The sequence below is a fragment of the Blennius ocellaris genome (genome assembly GCF_963422515.1).
Source record: "Blennius ocellaris genome assembly, chromosome: 6".
NCBI lineage: Eukaryota > Metazoa > Chordata > Actinopteri > Blenniiformes > Blenniidae > Blennius > Blennius ocellaris.
The window spans coordinates 15,276,837-15,295,717 of NC_137655.1; the positions used below are offsets into that span (position 1 = coordinate 15,276,837).

General features: G+C 42.2%; 1 protein-coding gene across 1 annotated transcript; it reads right to left on the reverse strand.

The window, feature by feature from the left end:
- Positions 1–2: 2 nt before the first annotated feature.
- On the reverse strand, positions 3–18,766 carry LOC308131281 (WD repeat, SAM and U-box domain-containing protein 1). Its single transcript, XM_080497953.1, has 11 exons — positions 18,224–18,766; positions 16,906–17,093; positions 16,103–16,189; positions 12,606–12,699; positions 12,042–12,075; positions 11,867–11,907; positions 11,349–11,455; positions 10,690–10,719; positions 6,799–6,975; positions 1,070–1,204; positions 3–942 (listed from the first exon to the last, which is right to left on the reverse strand). The coding sequence occupies exons 1-11, from the start codon at positions 18,619–18,621 to the stop codon at positions 791–793; spliced, it is 1,443 nt and encodes a 480-aa protein (XP_080354079.1). The 5' UTR covers positions 18,622–18,766; the 3' UTR covers positions 3–790.
- Between the last annotated feature and the right edge of the window lie 115 nt (positions 18,767–18,881).

The window sequence follows — 18,881 nt, forward strand, 5'->3', positions numbered from 1 at the left end:
ATTTCTGAAATACAGGGACGATAACAACCGCTGGGAAGCTCAACAGGAGTGTAAGCATTTCACAACCATGAGGTCATTACTCTAAATAAACAGTATAACAAGGAAGACAGCGGATGAACAGCATCCCCCGTGGCTATAGATGGTAACTGCTCATTGAAACCCACCTTTATTTCCAACAAAAGGTACAGTGTGCAGTATCATTGAAATGAAAAGGCACAGGTATTGAAGTTAGTCAGCCAGTCTTGTGCATCCAACATGTAGTCTGTCATCATTCCATAAATAAAAAAGGCAGCTCTTGTAAGTTGAGGTGAGAAACTATCTCGGGGAACTTATTTTAATCTACATATTGGAGATTTGTTAAGATGTACACCGGTTTTACTCCAGAATTGGCTCATACTACCAACCAAACTCAGCAACTAATCCAAGACCAAATCTTTCTCTGGAAGTTATGTTTACATCTGCAAGAGAAATGATCCAGTTTCTCTTGAACTGTTGTCCATTATTTAAAGCCCACAGTGAAAAGAAGGCTTATTTGACATTTGACAATAACTTGTATGATATTCAAGTGTTTTCGTGGAAAACCTTCAAGTGGACTTCAGCAGTCATGAACTGTCATTGGACAGATGAATACTTGTAAAGAGTGTAACCAGCAGGCACAACTGCCATTAGTCACACCAGAGCATCACTGAACTGAAGCGAGCAGGTGATTCTTTTTAACGTTTAAGTTTCTAACAGAGAGGATTGTGCGCGTATACTTCTTAAGGTGCATCCTGCTACTCTCGGAAGCCGTCTACTGTGTGGACTTCCACCGCGAGATGGCCATCTTCAGAGATCTGTTGGGGGTGAGGAGGGTGGTCTGCAGGGGCAGGTTGGTCATGGGGCTGGTTTTATTCTTGCCTCGGATCCAGCTCTCGATGGACCCTCGCTCGTAGGAATATCCATCTGTGGAGCACACAGATAACCCAATGTGGAAACTAAAGCGCTGTGAAAGGAGATGGAACTGGAGATGGAACGTGTGAAGCGGAGACATTTTTTTGTACAACTCTATTTGTAATGTTCGTCCACTAACCTGCAGCAATGACTGGATCTTTCATCAGCTCTCTGGCTATTGGACACAGGAATTCATCCGGGGCTTCCGACCCATCCTTCTCTGCCTTCAGGGCCTCGATTTTCCTCACAAGTCGACCGCGGAGGCCCACCGACTCTGAGGAAGTGCGCAATGCTCAGTGACGTCAGGGAAAAGGAAACCTTCACCTCCCCAAAATCATTTCTGTTATTGATAGCTATGCTTTATAATTTAAAAACCAACTCAAACCACAGTTATTGGCAGGGAGGACAAGCTGGACGTCTGACTGAATAATCTCTCACAGGAAGATAAAATCTATCTTCCTCTAACAGTGATTGAAGCGACTGAGGGCGGTCTAAACACGTCAAATAAATATCTTTTAAAATCCAAGTTAAGCAGAGCTGCCAACTCTCATTCATCAATAGTGAAAGTCGAGCTATAAAATCTAGAATCACATGCAGCACAGTCTGAGTCACATGGTGTATTGATATCGGGCATCCTGGGGAATTGTGTATTGAAGAGTTTCTGGTCAACAGCTGGTATGATTCCTAAAAAGCTCTGTCAGAATATGAATCTTTCACTTTGAAAGTGGAAGTTACAATGTCAATGTATTTCTAGAGCACCATTCAGACACAAAGCAATTCACAGTTCTTTACAAAGCAATACACTGGAACAAAGTGATTACAGAAAAGAGATAAACAGCATGGGAATGAGAATCATTTACAAACTCTGTTTGAGGGCCTTCAACCCGGGGGTGGGGGGGGGGGGGGATTTTTACAACTTAAACCTTGGGGCCTCTTACCTGCAAGAACAACAAAAACAAAAGAATTTGTAGCTGGAAACTTAGAAAAACACCAGTTGTGATCATCCACATGACAACAAGAACCACCAATAAGTCAGTTCCACATCCAGGTGAATTGGTGTGTTTAAAGTTATGAAGTCTACACTCATGACGTCTGGATATTTTCACTTTATCCACAATCCTGTCTGTTTATGCATGATGGGATGAAACAAAATAGAATAGTGGGAATAAACATCACATTAGCTTCTGAGGATTCTCTAGAAAGTCCAGCTTTCTGAATGGTACATTCTGCATTTGAAACCCTTCAGATTTTACCTTTCAAGTGGTGGTGTTTCCTATTTCAAACTTTTTTTTTTAATCATAATTGGATGATATAAAACTTTAACGAAACTAAATTAATTGCTTAGGCTAAAGAAGGTTAATAAAGGAAGCATTGAGCCTCCTTTCCTCGGTTTATGGAGAATTTGAACATTCCTTATCATGGCCACCACTTAAACTCTTCCAAGGGTTCAGGAAAGGAGATAGGAGGGACTATTTGTCTACAGTTGCATCTAATCGGGGGTAGGCAGATATTTATGTCACAATTAGTGACGGCTTGTTTTTTTCCTAGGATTCTGATTGGCTATTATTTGGCCTCGTTTTTGATCAAAGTATTTCCTGATTGGTGCATTTATCTTTTTCTTGTCATTTATCTTATTGAAAAAGTAGGAATATTTGTCATTTTAGTGTACATTTTAGTTAATTGCACATCGTCTAAATTTGATGTGCCATTAAGTGCTTTTTTTCAGTGTAATTCTGATGTCTTGGTATAATGAAAGTGTCCAACGACACTGCAGGGGTAAAATTTAACATTTGGACATAATGTAGCGAGTGCGCCATAAGAAGGTTTATTAAAATCAAAGTAAAGTCATTCTGCACTTGAAGCCCACAATCATTGTTTCATTTCAGTTGCAATGTGGTGGTGAAATACATCAGAAATACTGAAACTCATAAATGGACGAGACTGTTTAGTGAGAGAAGACAAGGGAAGGACTCGGACTCACAAACAAAACACAGAAACATACTCCAGACAAACATCTTCCTGAAATCGTATTTCTTTTCGTAAATATATAATGACGCCTTGAACATTTCTATGCAGACATTTTAGATCCAAAACTATTTACACAGAAAAAGGAGGCGTCAGACAGTTTCAGACGTGGTTTATATTTTGGATTCTATAGAATACAACATTGACCCAGTTGATGCATGAAACAAAAGCAGGAAACGAAGTATATTATGGAGTATAAGAATTTAAATTGACTCCATACGGCCAAGTCCAGCCGACCTGGTTCAATTTGCATTGAGATGCCTCCAACCTGGACAAGTGAGACTGGAGCCATAGAAGTAGTTTAATTTCTTTATGTCAGTTTCAGCATGTGTTATTTTGACACACGGTAGTTTTATTATCGGCAGTGGTGATCAATGAGTTTAAAAACAGGATTTTTCATCTTGAATAATTATTGAATTTTGCACCATTAGGGAGGAAAGTGAGGTTGAGATGGTTTGGTTATGTATGTCGGGCAGATGATGGCTACATAGAGAAAAGGACGCCGAGGATGGAGCTGAAGAGGACAAGTGAGAGGTTCATGGATGCAGGTGAGTGTATGAAAGAGGATAAAGTAGATTAATAGAAGAACATGATCCACTGTGGAAAACCTGAATATGTCAAAAGGAGATGATGGTGATCTTCAACAGAGAGTACATCTCGCTTTGTTTCACGATAGTGAATTGAATTCAACTGTGCAGCTATATTCAAGTGTTCTCGGATGCTTCCTGTGGAATATCAGGATGAATCACGGCGATTTTCTGCAGACATTTCCTGCATTAACAGGACACAATCAGCCTCCGACAGCCTGAAGAGATCTCAACAATCAGCGACAGTCCACGGGAGACGGAACACTTCACCCACTGCAGCACATCACACTGAACACCGTGAGCAGGAAGTGGAGACGGAAAAGAGACTATACCTTCTTGTTACCATGACATGCAGGCTTTTATCGTGCTGCACTGAAGTGTCGGGCAAAATAGATGATGCAGTGGTTGAGATCTACACCAGAACAACAAGGGTCCATATAAAGACAAATATATAAATAATAATGACAGCCTTCGCTCGGCGCCCTCGTGCCATGGAACCCGGTGAACCCATTAAGTCCTGTGATTAATCCAATGAACGAGGCACGGGTGGAAAAGCTGCAGTTCGCAGGGCAACGCTTCATTTAAGATTCCCATAAGTTCCCACACATTTCTCACCGACACCAGCCATTAGCAGTGTACTGTCCACTTTACATTTAGATTGATAATTCAATGCAGCGGTACAATAAATGTGCAGGGTGAGGCCGTCTCTGCAGAGATATGTTGAGGCTTCTTTTTTATTTTTTCCCCTTTACTCAAAGATTCATGAATATTTCATCAAGTAACGTGTGCTGGAATCTAATTTGCCTGTGTGTGTGTGTGTGTGTGTGTGTGTGTGTGTGTGTGTGTGTGTGTGTGTGTGTGTGTGTGTGTGTGTGTGTGTGTGTGTGTGTGTGTGTGTGTGTGTGTGTGTGTGTGTGTGTGTGTGTGTGTCTCTTTCCACACATGGAGAATGATAGTTGTTGGTGGGCGGCGGCACAGAAAAAGAGGAGCAAAAGTGGCAATCTGCTTCCTCTGTCCTCGCTCTGGTGTAATGACGGGAGCTGTCCGTCACAACAAACACATGGAGAAGTCATAGGACATGCTTTGCATTACTGAGCAGGGGGAGAGTTGGCTTCACCGTCGTTGGAATGGAGTCCAATTAAAACAAAACACAACAGCAGCAAAAACAGCGTTTTCACTGTGATGGAGGGCGAGATTGTTATGCTGCGATTACGGTCGGCTCAAAGTACTTGTAATTACGCAAAAGAAGGCTTTTCTGGGCTTTCATACAGAACAGCCTTCTAAATTCCCTTCGAAAAGTGGGAGAATAAATAAGAATTCAAGACGGCATGGTGCTAAACTGATGCGGGAAAGCACTCACACTGCTCCCTTGTGGAGGAATTCACCAACTAACCATAGTTTTCCATTAAAGAAAATATTTTCATACTGCAGTGCATACATATGTGTACCATACTTAATGACCAAGTGTACATTTGGCTCTAGAGAGAACTTTAGATGGCCTGAATGAACTTCAACAGTAAATAGAAAGCAGTTTAGCTGCATGAGAAAAATGCATTTAAAAAAGGGTGGCCCACAGTTTTCTGGCTTGCAACTACTTTTAAACTATTCACATCTAAAATATACATGTCATATTTGTAGTGTGAAGACAGGCAGGTTATTAACTGACAATAGACATACAAATTCCGTACATACGTGACAGGATGGCTTCTATGAGTATTACAACACAACTGTCTCTTGTTTGTAAACATCCCTGTAACTAGTAGCAACATCTGATGCTGTTGACGGTGGTCACCAGTTACCACGGCGATCAATAGATCTGAAACACACAAGCTACGCTTCTTTACAGTTCACATGAAGTCGACCCAATACACAATAATAGGTCATCGCACAATAAATTGAGTAATAAAGTTGTTGCCAACAATTTGACCAATTTTGACTCGTTGTGACTCGTGTGTCGGGGGACGGAGATGCCGTTTTCAGCTCCTCTGCTCTACATAAACATGTGACACATTCAGTCCTTCGCTCAACGACTTAATCCCTCCCATGCAAATCCAAAAACCAGTGTTCTCCTGTAAATGAGTGTCTTACGAGCTCCGTCCTTAATAAAGAGTGGAGTTACTAGTTACTGTAAATTCAAAAGTTTGGAAACTTTAACTCATTAAGCTGAAATGACATCAGTTCGCTTCATCAGCCAATATTAAAGGCCATTATTTTTAACTGCAGGTGATCCCGTTAAGGGGAAACCATCTTCAGCAGCCATGCAGAATAGAACAGAGCTCACCGGAAGAAATGGTTTAATAACTAACGACAATAAGAAGCAGCAACAAAAACAAATGAGATAAGCTCCCAATTTGTGGCCAGCAGCAAACAAACTCTTACTAAGCTGAGCTAATGTTCATTTAGAAATGCAAACACATCACAGCTAGTGTGGATGCGGACTAATGTTTAATGTTGTAGAAAGTCAGACATCTTTAATGATGCTGTCAGGAGGAGTCAGATCAGGATTGTACAGGCAATTTTTATCCAGTTTACAAAAATATCACCACAGCTAACAGTGAGAGACAGCAGCTCTTCTCATGTACAATATAAGTAACGACTGAAGAGCTCATAGATATTTCATTAGCTTGAACTGCATTCTCATTTTATGGATTATTAGTTACTGGTGAGTTATTGACTTTATGTCTTACTTTATTCCCCTGCTGATCATTGGTTAGGGATAATGTGAACTATTAAGACATAACATATCATGAGGTATTTCATTGAAATGGTTGTAGAATTGCTACTACACTGGAGGTAAAGATGCTTCTGTACATTCGTGGTTACTGTGCTGTGCGGAGGCTGCTCATAAGCAGGTGAATACTGTTTTTAGACAACAGGAGACTTTCCACACTGACCTTGGAGTACTCTGAATGGAACTAATCTTATTGTCAGAGGGATTATCACTGTTGAGGTAAAGGTCATCCTGCATGGTTACTGTCCGCGCGGCCTGATTTAGGATTGTGTAAGCAGCCACGAGCGCAGCAGCTCGTCCCAATCAGATCAGCGTTTGGGACGACATGTGGAGAAAGCATGGAGCAGAGCATTGGTGAAAGAAGCTTATAGCAATGCTTTCCAATTCAGTCTTGTCATGTTTTGGGATCATACTGTAAATCCCCTTGAAAAACACTGAATCCGAAAGTACGTGTGAAAGTGTGCGTGCGTGTGCAGGCTGCACAAATGTACACGAGTACGTGACTGCATAATATTCCCTCCTCACCGATTCCCAGCTCAGTTACTGTTTCCTTGTTCAGCTGCAAAAGCTCTGGCCCGTCGATGTTGTTGGCTTTAAGGGTCGTGACGAGCTCCGCCAGTCCTTCCTCACACAGCCAGTCCTGCACGTCGCCCTCCGTCCAGTCGGCAGGCAGCAGCCCGGAGCGAGCCGGCAACTTCCTTCCTACAAAACACACAACAGGATGGGAGGAAGTGTTTCTCTATTGTGGCTTCATTGCCTGTAACTAAACAAACTATTTCCCCTCACACTCCACTCGAAGAACACACTCCCTCTGTGGCAGTATAGGAATGATAATCACTTCAGCGTGCACACACACACACACACACACACACACACACACACACACACACACACACACACACACACACACACACACACACACACACACACACACGTTTCCACAACACAAAACAAGGTAATATTGCAATTTAACCATTTATTGTGTGGAGACTTGTGCTTTCCTACTGATAGAGACGTTGTGTGACGGCACAGATTTAATGTCTTCCGTTACCAAGCGCTGAGTACCACACAGGCCTGACCTTGTAACAATCCATGGTGGAAAAAAATAAAAAAATAAATAAAAAAGAAGCCCAGTTGTGTTATTTCAAACTATACATGCACACACAGCATGCAGCTCATCAACCTTGACGACACCACAAGAGCAAGTGGCGGTCATTTATCACAGGAAGCGAGGACAAACTGGCCTGTTGCGCGTTGGCCCCGTTAACGGTAACTCACAGCTCCCCATCTCTGATCATTAGCCTCGTGAAGGATAACACTGCGGGCGGAAGGGCCGTGGCTCATTACCACACTGTCCACATGTTAGCCTCCACTCCACACTCACCCCCTAGTCCTCACCTCCTGTTGCCTCAGCTGACCTAAATTATTGAGTATCAGTTCAATTCTTTTTTTTTTCTCCCCTTCCTTCAAAGTTAAAACTAGGTGCGCAACAACAAAAAGATAAAATAATAATAAAAAGTACTCATTTTACTGGAGATTCGCAGTAGAAACCATTGCTGACGTACGATACTGTGCAGGCTGTTTTAGTCAGGTTTCAATGGTCACAGCTGTTTTTGGGGGGGCTTTTCCAACTGTCAGTGTTTCAGATGCAACATCAACCTCCTTTTTGCTGGAGGAAAACTGAAGAAAGGAAATTTTGCCGCCCAGCAAAGTTCCCAAGTGGAAATATTCATTTGCTACTCCACACGAGGGTGAGCAGAGTAGCGCCACCTCCTCTGCAGCCCGGGCTGACAATGTCTGGAGTCTCTCAGTCTGGGAGGCTGAGTCATGGAGTCGTTGTGCCAGAAGCATGAAAACCTCAGCACTTCACAGCAGTCTGCAACCGGCTCAGACTACAGCGTTTAATTACTTGGACAGATGCACGTATGAATCCCCTTTTCTTCACAGCCTAAAGGATAAGGATTGTGATTGTCTATTTTCTTTCTTTTTTTTTTAAAGATTGTCAACAAATCCCATGAAAAGACTAAAGCCAACAATGAGCCGATCCTTGTAATAAGTGTTGCTCGTTCAGCCAAATCCTCATGCATGTACTTCTCTGTGCCACCGAGACGTGTTGTTGACTGAAAACAAACTTTTCACACTCAATGACGCTCCTTCATTTCGCCAAACAGTGGTACCAGTTTATCTGAACATATTCTCCAGCATGACTAAAGTGTGATCATCCCTCAGTGAAAACACTACTGTTTGCTCGGCTTCAGTCTATTTCAGGCTGCTCATTCTTTGTGGTTCAGTTTCTGGTTCAGACAAAAATAGAAAAAAAAAAAAGAACAGAGCAATTTAATCTAGTTCACTTTGGTGTTTTTTTTTTTAGTTGGAGCATGTGAGCTCACGTTCAGGTGTGTTCACTCCTGTCGGGTTTGGTTTGACGCAACCTTTAAAGCTGCGTTTGTGCAGTGGATTGATGGGAGGGTGCACGCTGCCATCCAAACCTCATCGGGCTCACAGACGAACCAAGACACAGAACAACTGAAGTAGGAGATGTGCACAGACAAAACTCAGGAAGTGGGATGCTTCCTGCACCATGTCTGCTTTGTTTGGTGTTGGTGTGTGCAGCCGAGGAATTTATGCAGCTGTTGTGACTCATTTTTACATTTTATAGGCTCTTTGTGAGTTTCTCAGCTGGTAAAAATACCACAAGGCAAATGAAATTAAAGTGGAAGCTTTTTTTCCCTTCTTTTTCTTACCACTGCCAGCTTTCAGGGGTTTACCTAAAGAAAGCTCGACAAAGCTAAACCACTCTAAAGTCCACAATGACACTGGAGAGGCAGCCATCAACTCAGTAATTAATATCTGAAATAAAGTGTATAGCATGAAGTCAACTCTTACAGTTCGTCTGTCCTCTTCTGCTTCTCAATAAAAGCTTATGGTTACAAATCCAGACGAGATTCACTCTGGTTGGTCAGAGATTCAACTCAGATTAAAGTTTGAATAAGGAACCAAGTTACTCCGTTTGACAGCTGAGCACTTTGTACTGCAGCTCTGGTGTTCTTCGGCCATGGACAGGAAATTAGAGACAGAAAATTCGCCATATAAGCGCAGTTCTGTCCAAGACAGTAAGGTAGACGACAGTCCGAAGTGTCAAATCAATATGACCTTCTAGTATGTAGTGTGCTCATACTTATAAAATGACTTTTGCAAAACAGACAGGATAGATGTTGCATGTAATCATTTGTATTTGTTGTTTTCAGCCTTTTGATAAATGTGTGCCTGCAGGTGTCAACAAGCTAAACTCAAGTTGCTTTAATGCCTTTTAAAGGCACATATAAACACGTTTTTCACCATATTGACAATAAGCTGTTAGTATTTTCTGACATATTTATTATTATGTAGTTTTAAAGTTCTTCTTGCCTTAATGAAAGCCATGACAAATGTATGCATGCTTAAAGAGTACATATATACTGATGACAGTACGCTATAGCTATGCTAACAGGATTGGGCGATATTGTCATAGCAAGTTAGAAATTGTCGAGGCTAAAATGGCAAATCTTTGTCACCATTTGTCATCAAAATGCACCTCAGGTGACCAGAAGAGCTTCATTCAATGATCTCAGTGGTCTGCACGTCAAACACCAGCTTCTAAAGTGTGTGATAATACTTTAAAATCTACTCTAACTTTACCAGGGAGATGTATGAGGAGGCGAGTAGCAGTATGATGTGTTGGAAGTGCTCTGTGCCAGTAATTAGTATGCTAACATTTGGTAATCATCACAGTGTGAGACGGATGGGATTGACATTATTTTGCAGCTATAAACCAATATGTTGTTGCCATAAATTCTGTGGAAACGACAAAAAAAATAAAGTTCTATGGCAGGAAAATCCTTCATGACTAAACTAGCTTGGCTGAAAAATAAAGATACAATATGTTTTAGAAAAGAACTTGGAAACAAAATAAGACTTTCTTTAATGGGCCCGGGAAAGATTTGAGAGAAGAAGCAGACAGTTTCTCTTGTTTTAATGGATTTGCTTCACATTAAGCGAAACACTGACTAAAGCCAGCCTTATCCTTTAAAGCCAGACAGTCGCTACTTGACGTTATTCATTGTTTTGAATTTCCATTCGCTCGACCTGATTTGGGGCATATAAACCAATGGTGAGAATACTGCTGAGAATACCTGAATAGCAAACAAAATCACAAGAAGTGCCTGCCATCATGTGCAAACAAAGGACAATGAAAAGGATGTTTTTGGTTTTTTCCTGAATCCTATCATAAAATTAAACTCCTGCACCACACTGTGACACCAGAACCTCGCACACAATGCATGAGGTGTTCAAATAAAGCAGCGCTGGTTTAAATACAAAGTGAAAACGTGAATGAGTGAAGAGTTCTAAGAGCCAAACGGTGATGCATTTATTTACCTTGGCACGGTGTCAGCTTTGGTTCAGCTGCTGCAGAGAGAGAGAGAGAAAAAAAAAAAAAAACAACATAAAAGAGAATAAGTTTAATGTGTGAAAAGAGAGAAAGAAAGAAGATTAAAAGGGCGACAGAGACAGAAAGAAGCACAGACAGAAAAAAAAAAGTGGGGGGGGGGGCAGGAATTTGCTTTGTTGAAAGCAACTTGATTAATGGCAGATGGGAGAGCTGCACTGATGAAGCTCCAAGGCCTCCAGATGTCCGACCATCACACCGTTTCATATAATATTCCCCGTGTTTTCTTTCATGTGTGGTTCAAGTCATTTTTTGTTGTTGTTTTGTTTTGTTTTTGTTTTAAGGAGCATTCACCTCAAAAACAGCAACTCTCTGAGGCTCGGCGGTAGTTTACCCCGCTGCACTAATAACCATCAATCACAATCCCTCGTCGAGACGCTGCAGCCAGACAGCAATACACATGTATTAGGAGTGCGCATGGTCGGATGTCCCTCACAACGCTCTGTAAGGGAGGCTTTGGAAGCTGGAAACGGATTCTGGGCTTTGCACCATTGCTACCAGTCGGTTTCTCAAAAAAAAAAAAAAAAAAAGTGGAAGGATTGTACATTTGAAAGTGCCGACATAAGCAAAGTCTGTGCTGAGTGTTTACCAGTTGGGCTTTCTCCATCTCCTATTCTCCACACGTTTACAGATCTGTCCATGGAGCCCGTTGCGATCCACGGAGCGGAGGGAGAGAGCGCGACAGCAGTCACATACCTGCGTGAGGGACAGGGGAGAGTTGGGGATGTGGAGGGTGTGTGTGTGTGTGAGACGAATTGAAACTGGCACAGGGAGAGATCGGCTTCAGAAGTTAGCTACACCTCACACTCAAAAAAAACCTAGCCATGAGTTGCTCAGGATCTTAAAACCTTTCAAGCACTTCAAAGCGCTCTGCTGGTTCTTACCTGTGGTGCCACATCAATGACCGTACAGGGGGAAAAAAAAAAAGAAGAAGGAAAAAAAAAAAAAAAGAAGTGCCGGTGAATGTGCCATTGCATCACTGCACCCAGAGCTTCTAGGAAGAACTAATCAAGCCAAAATCAAACATTCTGATCTGAGACAGCAGGACTTCCATTGTGATATCTGGCTGCAGGGATTGGACCGTGGAGGCATGGGAGGTCATTTTACCCATTGTGTTGTTTCAAGGTGTGCAACAGGGTTCCCAGGTTCTGCAAACAAAGAAACAAAAAACGTGAACGTGAGACAGGCTGTGAATTCCTCTGCAGAAATTCTCTTTTCTGCAGAAAAATGAAGCGGCGTACAAAAAAAGCCTAACATTCAAGAGTGATTGTGATTCACTCACCGCATCATACACGGCGACACTTTTATCCACCGAGCTGCAGAATAATTAAACAACGTCCGATTAGTTTAGTGGATTAGTTTGAATGCATTCACATCACAGATTTGTAATCGAAAAGAAGAAAAAAATTTAAGTAATTTTTCCAAAACGTGCAGCATGTAAGTCAGCACAGATTAACCTCCAGTATGTTTGAACTGAATCCAGGAGCAGCAGAAGAACCCAACAGAAGCTGTGATGCAGCAACATGCACTCCTCCGGTGGCCGGCTGACAGAACAGCAGGACCGGTGCTCAGCACTGGCATCTGCTGTTTACAGCTCAGATAAAAAAGCAGCACTTCAGGACGCAGAAGGGATTCATTTAAATGTAATTTGTCCCAAATGAGCACATCATTTCGTAGAAAATGCGAAAACAAATGGCACCGGGAAACACGAAAAACCAACACAACTGACGAAGCAGGAGGTTTTTTTTTTATCAGAGCTGTTAAAGAGATGAAGAAGAATGGGAAGAAGAAGGAAGACAAGGAGATGAAGAAGAACAAATGAATTGTTTATCGTATCATATCGTACCCCGAGACGAGCAGCTCTCCGTCAAAGGAAAAGTCACATGATAGAACTGGAGCCGACTGGCTGGTGAGGGTGTGAAGCAGCTTCATGACGCAGGCTGACACACACACACACACACGCACACGCACACGCACACACACACACACACACACACACACACACACACACACACACACACACACACACACACACACACACACACACACACACACACACAGTTACTTTTGTGAAGACATGTATTGATGTAACTTAAAGTTCTAAGTAGTATTTAGGTGACTATAGATCCCAGTCTAACCGTCGAGAACCACTTCTGAAATCAGGTGGCGCCATCCTGACTGTGACTCGATACACCACCTTGTGGTGTATGCTTGCATCGCAAGACTACCAGCAGCACATCGTCAACTCGAGTCAGACATGCAAAAGCTGATTTTATTCTTTATGAAACAAAAACTAGGAGCTTTTTTACATATGGAAAAAAAACCTCCCAAAAGATGAGTTCTTAAACAAAAACAACACATAATACATTTGTATTTCCTCTCGGTAAAGCAATCACTCATTTTATGCTGCGCCGTATTTTTAACATTGCAATTATGTTTAAATAATTGTTTGATTTTTTTGGTTTGCTAATATAATATTTAGAATATAAATAATACAATATAAAATATAAGGCTCTATGAATCCCCTTGTAGTTAAAATGTGCCAAAGAGATAAAGTTGTCTCACCTTCGAGATTATAATGTCTTGGGTTGTTTTTCTCTTATGTTCTATGTATTGATTGAGAATAAAGTGTTTTACACTGAACAAAACTCTACTATTACATAATGTACCCCTAAAAGCGAGATCTAGTTCATTTCAGTAAGTCCTGCTTCTACTTCACAAAGTCCTGCACCAAACACTTTCTATAAAGCTCATTTTTATTATCGATCAGCTCAATGAATGTTTTTGAGACAAGCTAAACATAAATTTCCTAAAGCAAAGATAACTAGCATGAGGAATCTACTTTTCTGGGTCGGGTTCAAATCCAACGATGCCATGGAGACTTGCCAATTTAAAGAAAGATGAAGTGATTGAGACAGAAACATGCCTGCAAATAGTACAGTTGGTTTCAGTGCTTCGTTTCTCTTCTGCTACAGAAAGAGAAGAGAACTTTGCACAAATAACCCGTCTTGTAATGTGTGTTGATGAGCCCAGTTTGCCTGTGAAGCGACGTCTGATAAATCTACAGCTACGATTCGAAACAATCAAATGAGAAATTATTTTTAATTCCACCCATACATACTGAAACTGAAGCACGAGTTTCCCTCCCGGTCAATAAGATCTGCAGATTAACACAGGAGGAAACGTCTAATATGAGCCAACTATGTTTTTGATCTCTGTTGATAGCGTGTGTTTAGACCTTTCAGACTCACAACCGTTTCAAATGATACATGTTTTGTTTTTTTTAATTGAAAACGTCACTCCTCCTTTCTCCAGTTTTCTGCACCAGATATCAAGAGGGCAAATTTAGCATGACATTCAAAGCCAGCCGTTACCTTGAAATTTAATTACAAACTTCATCGGGCACCTCCGCGTACTGTGAGACGAATTGCAGGTTCTCACATTAGTAATACCTTGCTCACCGTCACACACAAAGAGGCAGGATTACAGCAAAGTGAAACTGTGTGTGAGAATCGTAGCTGTGGACCTCCTGCTGTTCCCCCCCCAAAAATACCTGAACTCAGTCTTTCAAACACTTTAAAGAACCTGTAAGTCTCTTTCCTCCGATAGCTTTCCCTCCTGCTGACAGCTGCCTGGAAACAAAACACTTTCTTTTTTGATCACAAACAGAAAGACCTTCACATCCACAAAACTAACTGTTCTGTAGCAGCATTTATGTTGTTCAGCCAGTAAACGCACAAGTAATAAAGCTCCCTCCTCTCCATAGGAGACTTAATGCTGCTTGCAGGTGGAGGGGCTTTTTAATTCTGTGCATATTCATGATTGATGTGAAGCACCGGCACTTTGTCGTGACTCTGACGGATTTCAGAACATTCTAAAGGCTTAAGTACGTAAATATAATAAAAATTAAAAATACATTTTGGAAGGAGAAACAGCACACATCCTCTGGATCCTTTAAATTTCTGTGTATTTTCATTTACTCCTGGAGTCTTTCAAACTTGACTTGTGCCAATAACCTTTATAGTTCCTCCATTTGAACTATTATGATGCATCTTGGTCATCAGAATAAAATAAATGTTTTTCAATTCATTTTAAAATGTCTGTTTGAACTTCTGATACGTTGCCGATGTTCTATCACTATTATTGCATTCGGTTTAATTTACATTTAGTAATTATAGTTTGGCAAATAAATAAGAATTATTATTCATTTCTAATGGCACAAATTAGATTTTTCTTCCACATTGTTAATATTCAAAACACTAGAAGTATAACCTGTGCTGTTTGCATGGTTTACCTTTAATTGTAAATTAATTTAGTCTGTTTGAGTTCAAACTCTGTTCCGGATAGTGAGGCGGCAGTATTGGCTTCATCAACCATTGCTTTTCCACATGAAAAACATGCATTTTTTATATTAATTGTAAAGTGAGGACCCATTTCTAGCACATATTACCCAACAAATGGCTCCCAGTTACCTCCCAGAGAAATACATTTCTGATGGAAAACTTAAAGCAAGCAGAGCCTTGAAAAGTATTCTATATCGACAGCAATCGTAGCTCATGATCCACCCTCCCTGAATCACCCAAAATTGAGTGTATTTTTCCAAAGCAAAGAGAGAGAAGGGTTCAAGCACGCCTGTCCTCTCGTTCAGACACGACAAACGCACATTTCACAAAGGCCGGCTTGTTGCGAGCTGCTTCACATATGAAAAGGAGCACACTCTGAAGAAATGAAGAGGACGGGCATTGTTCGACGTCCTTCTGCAATCTGCTCGCAGATAAAAGAAATCTCTGCGGACTCGGGTCACCATGTGGGACGCATCGCATCGACTGTTACCACGGCAACACATCTTAGAGACTAACAACATGGCATGTTCGCGCACTTAACAAAAATACAGTCTGTGGCCCGGTTACACAACCTTCACAAAATGTTCCCGTTCTGCTGTCAGTGGTACAAGATAGAAATGTCACAGAGGATGTATGCACCTGATTTCCTTCCAAGTCTGCACGCACGCACACACACAAACACACACACAGCTGTGTCTCAAAGTGATCCAATATTAATGAGCCAGACTGCAGCTGATTTACTCCACACTAATAAAATGCTTGTATTCTGTGGAAACATTTCAAGGTTAAACCAGTTTGAGAGAGAGAGAGAGAGAGAGAGAGAGAGAGAGAGAGAGAGAGAGAGAGAGAGAGAGAGAGAGAGAGAGAGAGAGAGAGAGAGAGAGAGAGAGAGAGAGAGAGAGAGAGAGAGAGAGAGAGAGAGAGAGAGAGAGAGAGAGAGAGAGAGAGAGAGAGAGAGAGAGAGCACTGGGTCGAGCAAGCGGATGCAGGGTCGACCTACCTGCCCCTTCACGCTGGGAAACGATCCATATCTTCAGCCGGCTGTCCTGCCCGCAGGAGGCCAGTCGAAACTCCACACAGCAGTCCTCTGCAAAACAAAAGTGGGCACATCACATGTCTCTGGATGTGTGTGCTACAAACAAATATCATCTTCTGTTTGTGAAGGAGAACGATACACATCAAAAAAAAGGGCTTTGATTAGAGTGAAATGTGTGACACTTGAATGACTCAAAATTACAAACTGTGACAGTCGAGGAACTTCGGTTTCATCCAAACAATTTACGTATTTATGAGAAAATGTCCAACAACCGATGGGAACAAACATAAATATAAGCCGGTTTTCTGTTGAAATCCCAGGAATCAGTTGATACACAGTTCAAACAGACCGTCACTGATATTTAAAATGGTTTGAAGTGAGGTAAGAAACTCTAATACTTTAGTTTTATTAGACTTCTTGAATGTCAATTTTCCCCTTTTTGAAAGTATCACTTGTCCTCTTCACATGAATATCTCAGTGCAACAATCAACCATGGCATGCACGACCAACACCTACAGGTACGAGACAACACAGCAAAACACAATAAACAGTAGAATGATGTGAGAGGAGAGAGAAGGGGAATAGAAGAACAGGAGCTAAACTCCCTCTGAAATGAACCCATTGTTATGGGTGCTTAAAAGACATGCATGTCCTGTTAAAAATTCCTTTGGAGGAAATCCTCTGCAAACGTCGCTTGAAGTGAATCAATGAATTTAACAGAAAAAAAAAAAAGTGCAACACTTTTGCGTCCGACTCTCGGCTCGTACCAACTTTGAACTGGGGTGCGAAGCTGCAGCAGGTGACCCCGAGGTCGTGTGCGTCTTTCTTCTCGTGCAGGAGGCTGATGTCCAGATCCCACAGCTTGAGGTCTCCGCCGGTGCAGCCGGTCACAAACATCTGGCCACAAGGAGAGAAGCAGCAGGCCACAACGCTGGCTTCGCTCACCACGCTGCATCTGTGTGTGTGTGGGGGGGGGGGGGGGGGGGGGGGGGGGGGTTTGTTCAAAGGGAAGAGATAAGGCCCAGGACTTCATTTGGAGTGTTTAATCCTGCCTCAGATGTTTGTTTTAGACAGGAAAGAGTCCTGGACGGAGTGTGAATGGACACTCCAAGAGAGTGCACACCTCGGTGGTGCTTGTAAGAGCTGTGACGGAGCTAAATCACTTCAAATCACTTCAAATAATTAACATTTTCCTTCTGATCGTATTCCATCAGGATGACTAAGCCGGTAGTTCCTGTGTTTGTTCTGCTCTTTGATTCTCTCTCCTTCCACTTTCCTCCAGGTTGACAGAAGTTGAACATATATTAAAGTCATCCTGTAATTCAAACCTGAACATTCCTCTGTCATCGTACTGTAAACAAACAACCTTTCATCCACCCAGTATCACAGTGCGGTCATTAAAACACGCCACCCGCAAATGATTGGATTTAGTTTTGTTTTGGGGGGGTTTTTTCTGCCAAAACTATTCTGTGACTGTTTTCCTAAATCGTTGACAGCCGTTTGGATGTGTGGCTCAGATGGAGAAGTCAAACATCACATACTTGTTCTGATCAAATCCAGAAATGTAGGACACTGGGAGATTTGACAGTTGTGCGACAACTCCATCTACTGATCAAGACTGAGATGTTGCTATGAAGTACAGAAAAGAAGATGGACTTTAGATTGCTAAAATGTCGTTTTAGAGGTCACTACTTTACTATTATTCAACATTTGACCTTTTGTCCCACCTGTTAGTAAAGGTTACATTAACATTTACAAACTGGTCATACAGAGAATTGATTGGGAAAAACTACTATTTGCACTTCACATTGGAATGTAGAAATTAATGATTTTATCGCATTGTATCATCTAAATGTTCTTTCTTGTGTCTTTGTGGGCTAAAGTCCTAAAACATAATGTTAAGCTTTACTTGGATCTCTGAATTGCTTATTAAGTGTGAATATAAGTGTTTGAAATCAACATTCTGACTTTAAACACAAAACAATTCTGAATTCTGAGAAAGAAAGAAAAAAAATCAGTTGAGTGTTTTTTGTTTTTGTTTTTTGTTTTGTTTTTTCCACAGTGACCCTAATCCTCTCACTGTACCTGCGTAAAGCGGCGGAGCTGCGGTCCCACACGGCCGCGGTGCCGTCGGAGGCCCCCGCCAGCACGGAGGAGGAGTCCGGTGAGAGCGCGCAGGCTCGGAGCGCGCTGCGCGCCGGGTGCCGCAGCGTCGCGGTCACCTCCCCGCTGTCCGAGCTCCACAGCAGGACGCTGCCGTCCGTGGAGCAGCTCAGCAGGTGTCCGCCGCAGGTGCTGAAGCGGCAGCAGTGCACCCCGTACTCGTGGCCCGTCAGAGGGGAGAAGGGCCGCTCGGAGAAGTCGGCCGTGCTGTACACGCGCAGACTCTTGTCCCCCGAGCAGGTCGCGAGCAGCGACGCGGAGAACGCGCAGCAGCAGATCTCGTCCGTGTGGTGCCGCAGCGAGCAGAAGACCGACACCATCTTGTGACAGATGCCCCGGCAGAGGGACGAGAAGCGCTCTCACAAGGTGGTGCAAAAAAAAATTAAAAATGCTCGGATAATCAGCCGTGACACCTGGAGGAACGAGTCGGCTCCGTTTTTTTGTTTTTGTTTTTTTCTCCCAGTTTGTCTCAAATGAAACAAACAAGAGGCTCAGCGCTGTGAGCGCAAACACTTCCTCTTCTTCCTCCCAGTCTGTTTATCTTCTGCTATCAGTCATGTGATTGGAGTTATAGTCGGAG

Bases quoted from the DNA above. Each gene is read 5' to 3' on its own strand.
- LOC308131281 (XM_080497953.1), bottom strand. From the start codon at position 18,621: ATGGTGTCGGTCTTCTGCTCGCTGCGGCACCACACGGACGAGATCTGC. The intron at 12,700-16,102 runs GTAGGTCGACCC...TGTGTGTGTCAG, and splicing joins TTCCCAGCGTGAAGGGGCAG to CCTGCGTCATGAAGCTGCTT. The intron at 11,456-11,866 runs GTAAAATGACCT...TCCCTCACGCAG, and splicing joins ACCTTGAAACAACACAATGG to GTATGTGACTGCTGTCGCGC.